Below are 5,274 nucleotides of genomic sequence, written 5' to 3' on the forward strand. Positions count from 1 at the left end.
TTGTCCTGGATCATTGCATTGCTGCTAGTTCAGAAGTCCATTACGTTAGATTGTACCACAGTGTATCAGGCTCTGTGTACAATGTTCTCCTAGTTCTGCTCCTTTCTCTCTGCATCCATTCCTGGAGGTTGTTCCATCTGTACCTCTTTTAATATTGGTGCTTAGCATAGTATCTGGCACATAGGCAGCTCTTGTTACATTTTTAAAAATTTGATTTTTAAATCATTTGTTCATTCATTCATTGATTCATTTACTTCTTTCTTGAGGTCTGGCCTGTCCAGATTGCTCAGACACGGGCTCCCTGGACTGATTCTTGTGATCATTGAGACTATGCCAGTTCTCAATCATTAGGACTCCTAGGAGGACGAGGACCAGCCCAGCCAAGATGAGACGGACCAGGTTGCCCACAGTGTAATCCTGGGCAGCAGCATCTGGGGATCAGAGTTTTTCACTGAGAGGTGGCTGCCTTTTGCCAGAGCCCCATGCTTCCCATTGTGAACACAAATATTGTCCCCCACAGTTGCTTAGATCCTCATCCCAGGCCAACTCCTCCTCCCTGAACTGAGAAGATTCCTGTTTCTCTCTTGCCTGGAGACGAGTTCTGTGAATGAGGAAAGAAGAGAGGTCAGAGGAGCTGGGGCAGCCTCCTGCCCACTCCTCTCCCTCAGTCTTTCCTCTTCTCTCCTCTCCCCCAAGTCCATTCTAGTTCTCTCCTTCCTCTAATTTCAAAGCTTATACTTCCCAGGGGACAACTTCAGAGTCAAACCTGCAGATAAGAGGTTCTGGGTTCAAATGTGACCTCAGACAGTTCCTAAGTTTGTGATCCTGAGCAAGTCCATTGTCTTGGAATGCTCTGTTATCATATATATAAATAAATCAATACAGTGTCACTTGAGGAATGGGATAACTAACAAAGGGGATTGGGAACAGGTTGTTGATCAGGAAAAGGTTCCTGTAAGATGTGATTCTTTTGTTGTTGTTGTTGTTTTAAAAATCCTTAGCTTCTGTGTATTGGCTTATAGGTGGAAGAGTGGTAAGGATGGGCCATGGGGGTCAAGTGACTTGCCCAGGATCACACAGCTGGGAAGTGTCTGAAGCTGGATTTGAACCTAGGACCTCCTGTCTCTAGGCCTGACTCTCCATCCACTGAGCTACCCAGCTGCCCTACGATGTAATTCTTAACCTTAGTCTCAGAGACACCTTTGCATAGTAAGGGGAATAAGTGAGGAAGTAGAGCAGAGGGCACAGCTTGGGCAAAAGTCCAGAGGTGGGAGAAGAATCATAAGAGTCTGTAAGAGGTGTGGTAGGAAATGAGTGGTCCCTGAATAGGGCAGACAGACTCGGAATGGACATCCAGCCCCCCACTTCCCTACACCCTCTGTTGAGGATCCTCCAGGTACTCACCTAAGGGCCTGTTTTCAGATTCAGGGCTTGCAGGGAAGATCCCTGGAGATGAGGAAGGGACAGGATTAGGGGCTGGGCAGGTGGATCCAGAGAGGCCCGGAGAGCTGGAGGGTTTGGTGATGGGGATGTGAGCCCAGCTCTGTCCAGACTTACTGGGCATGGGATGGAGAGCAAGTCTCTTCTCTCTCTGGGCCCAACTTTCCCATCTGTCAAATGGGGCCTGAGCTCAGGGATCTCTCCTGGCCTGTCCAGTTTTGGGTTTTGATGATTCTATGATTCCTGTGATCCCTCTCTAAATTCTGGTCTGGACTTTGGGGGAAGGGCAGGGACCCAGAGATAATGATGATGGAGTTGGTGTGTGAGGGAGGGACCCTTTGAATCCTCAGGGCCCCTTTTCCTGGATGACCCCAAAGCCCTGAAACTGCTGTTTGGGCAGAGGAAGGATAAAGATGAGGAGGTCACTCTGGTGCTTCCAGCTTAGAAGAATTGGGAGAGGGCACCTGAGAGACCTGCCTCCCTGCCAAGGAAGCCAGGGATGGGGAAAAGCAGAGTCCCCAGGCCCCTGATCCTAGCTATGGCTCTATGGGTGAGGGTACAGGGACTTCTGGGGAAGGGGAGAGGAGGGATATGGGTTGAGGCTGTTCCGCTCCTTTCTGCTCCCCTCCTTTCCCCCTTCCTGACTGGCCCTGTTCTTGTTTCTTTCCCAGGCTGGTATCTCCTCTGCTCTGGTCCTTTCTCTCCATCCCTCCTCGTGCCTTGGTTTCCCCTGAGAAAAGAGAACCTCAGCTGGGAAGAGACCCCCCCCCCCATTGGAGTAAGTGGTTACTCACTGGGAAGAGAAGGGGTCTGGGAGTATTTAATCCCTTCCTTGTTACCCTTTAGGCCCGCTCTGCCCTCCTCAAACCTCTTTCCTGGGAACTGGTAGTAACATTGTCTTTGTGGGACCAACACACCTGGACAGGCTGCTGGTGGTGTGGGGTCTAGAGGGGTCACAGAGGAGAGGCCTCCCTGTCTGCATTCTCTGAGGATCTCTGAGCCTCCTCTTCGCCCAGCCCCTCTGGCCTCTGGGGTCCTCTGGGACAGGCCCTGAGCAGGCACGGAGGGAGCTTGGGAGAGGTGGGGGGCTGGGAGGGGCTGGGGCTGCCTCACCTGAGACGCTGAGCACCAGGGGGGCGCTGGGGGAGGACCACAGATAGAGGTTATCGCTGAGAAAGGTGTAGCATTGGTAAGTCCCTCCATGGATGGAGGTTACTGCAGGGAAGAGGAACTTAGCCTGAGAGCCGTTTTGATGAGGCTGGATCTTGCTGCGGCTGATCTCTTCTCCATCCTTGTACAGGGCAAACCAGTCATACCACAGCTCTGACTGACACTGCAGGGTCACGTCCTGTCCTGAGGCCACGTCTGGGCTGGGCAGGGCTGCCAGGAAGGGCGGGACATAGAGGTCTGGGGGAGGAGGACACCCCGGAGTTAGAGCTGGGATACCCTCTTCTAAGGGAGCAGATGCGGCTGCTAGAACTCGTCAGGACCTTTCTAGACTCCAGACTTCTGCCTTTGGACTTCGAGGTTTTGCGGATCTCAGGAAGAAAGGAAATATCACACCTGTTTGGGATGGGCAGGACCTTGGTCAGCTCTAGGGAGGGGCGGGGGGAGGAGGATGGAAAGCGAGTGGGTGACTGGGAAGAGGGAGAGAGACAGGCAGAGACCGAAAGGCAGAGACAGAAACAGAGAGAAGGAGGGAAAGAGACTGAGAGACAGATATAGAGAGATGGAAAGAGGGAGGATGAAAGTCAAAGAGGGGAGGGAGGGAGGAAAGGGGAGAGATGGAGACAGAAACCAAGAAGAGAGGGAAGGAGAGTGAAAGGCAAAGTGGGGAGGGGAGGAGAGAGAGAGGGAGAGAAACAGTGACACAGGGAGAAACAGAGGGTGGGAGGAAGAGAGACGGCTTTCCGTTTCCCTTCCATCCTGACCTCCTAAACGCTGCTATGCACAGACCCCAGTGGATGCACAGAGGAGACACCTTCCTCACACCAGGACACCCCCCTGCCCACTGCACCGAGGCCTGGCCTGGATGATGAGCCAGGAAAGCAGCAGATCCAACCCTCCATCCGCTCTCCTGGCTTTGGGAGGGAAAAGCCTGGGAGTGGGAGATGCTCCACTAGTGCTGGACCCCCTCCCCGGGGAGCGCCCAGCTATGTTTGGTCTCCTGAGATCCAAGCTGAGCCTCTTGCTTTCTTTCCAGCTCTAAGACTGGATGTGACTGAGACATCTGATGGTGCAGGGGATAGAGCCTTGGACTTGGAGTCAGGAAGACCTGAGTTCAAATTCAGCCCCAGATACTTCCACTATGTGATCCTGGGCAAGCCATTATCCTCTGTTTGCCCCAGTTCCTTTGATTGTAACATGGAGACCATATTAGTAACTACCTACCAGAGGTGCTATGAGGATCTAAAGAGATAATAATTGTAAAGAGCATGGCACATAGTAGGTGCTATAGAAGTGCTCATTCCCTCCCCTCTCCTTCAATGCCCAGAGGGAAAACAGAGGAAGAGACAGGGGAGAGGCCAGGAAGGGCAGAGCCAGAGGGACACTTGGGGCCAGACTGGGCTAGAGAGGAGCCTAGGGCTGCAGGGACCCTGAGCCAGCTCTGCCTGGGGGGGTCTGAGGTTGGGGGGATCCCCCTCACCTGTCACCACCAGCTTCAGGGCATCACTGGATTCTGACCAGAAGAATACGTGTCTGTAGCGGCAGTAGTAGGTCCCTGCATGGCTCCATGTCACAGATGAGAGGAAAAATTTGCCCTCGTTTTCAGCCACCGGTACATCCATGATCGTGACCCATTTAGATCCTTGCTTTTTCTCCAGACGGTACAGATCCGCCACCCATGATACCCTGCACCTGAGGGTCACATTTCTCCCTTCAGGCACCAAAGAGCCATTCTCTGCCCTGAGGGAGGGTCTGGGGAATCCATCTGGAAGGGAAGGAGAGCTGTTAGGTCCAGGGGATCCCCCTTCTGTAGGAACCCCACCCCACCCAGGTCTTTTCTCACTTTAGACCCTGTTAGTCCAGCCCAGACCTCCCCCAGCTCCCTCTCCTGGGGCAGCTGGATGCTCTGGGCAGGGGGAGTGTCGGGGGAAGGACTCACCTGCTGCCACCTGTGTCCTCATCCTCTGGCCCAGACACAGTCCTGGCAGAGAGGACCCTGATTAGTCCCAGCTCCCCACATCCTCCCACCCAGCACCTCCAGAGACAGCTGGCTCAGAGTCTGGGCTTAGGGTTGGTGTGAGGGAAAGGGGTTGGACCCAGAAGACCCCTCTAAGAGTCTCAGCTTCTCCCCAACCACCTTACAGAGTGACCCTAGACTGGCCCCTCCTCTCAGCCAGTAATTCCTCTGGTACCCTGGGTGCGAATCTGCCATCCATGATGCCCTCCCCCTGCCTTCCCTGGACTCACCAAGGCTCAGCAGAGCACAGAGGATGGGGGTCATGATGGTCCCTGGGGATAGTGGGAGAGTGGGAGGGTGGGCCATGGCTGAGCAGGCAGACAGAGGGAGGCACAGGATGTGACCAGACTGCTCTCAGTCTCTTGTGTCTAGGCTCACTGAGAAGCTTCCCAGCTCCTTCCTTCTGTGGTTTCCTGTTGATCACCCCAAGGAGGGAGGGGGCAGTGTGGGGGCCTCGGGTTAGAATCAGGTGTCAGTATGAGGAATGATGGTCAGAGCAGGACTGAGGAAGCCCCTTTGGTGACAGCTCACCCCTTTACTTGGGAGAAACCACCCAGTTAAGGCTCAGCCCTCTGGATGCCCCCAACCATATGGTGCTGTAAGCTCCTACAAATAGGATCTTATTGTAGCCTCACTACAACAGAGAGAGG

The 5,274-nt window shown here is 53.9% G+C and overlaps 1 protein-coding gene across 1 annotated transcript; it reads right to left on the bottom strand.

Moving 5' to 3' along the window:
* Positions 1-246: 246 nt before the first annotated feature.
* On the bottom strand, positions 247-4,930 carry LOC123240814 (platelet glycoprotein VI-like). Its single transcript, XM_044668530.1, has 5 exons — positions 4,855-4,930; positions 4,088-4,372; positions 2,467-2,847; positions 2,235-2,384; positions 247-431 (listed from the first exon to the last, which is right to left on the bottom strand). The coding sequence occupies exons 1-5, from the start codon at positions 4,928-4,930 to the stop codon at positions 247-249; spliced, it is 1,077 nt and encodes a 358-aa protein (XP_044524465.1).
* Between the last annotated feature and the right edge of the window lie 344 nt (positions 4,931-5,274).

Source organism: Gracilinanus agilis, chromosome 3, assembly GCF_016433145.1.
Source record: "Gracilinanus agilis isolate LMUSP501 chromosome 3, AgileGrace, whole genome shotgun sequence".
Classification (NCBI taxonomy): Eukaryota; Metazoa; Chordata; class Mammalia; order Didelphimorphia; family Didelphidae; genus Gracilinanus; species Gracilinanus agilis.

Bases quoted from the DNA above. Each gene is read 5' to 3' on its own strand.
- LOC123240814 (XM_044668530.1), bottom strand. From the start codon at position 4,930: ATGGCCCACCCTCCCACTCTCCCACTATCCCCAGGGACCATCATGACC. The intron at 2,848-4,087 runs GTGAGGGGGATC...CTCCTCCCCCAG, and splicing joins CCTGAAGCTGGTGGTGACAG to ACCTCTATGTCCCGCCCTTC. The intron at 2,385-2,466 runs GCCAGAGGGGCT...TGACCCCTCTAG, and splicing joins TGTCCCAGAGGACCCCAGAG to ACCCCACACCACCAGCAGCC.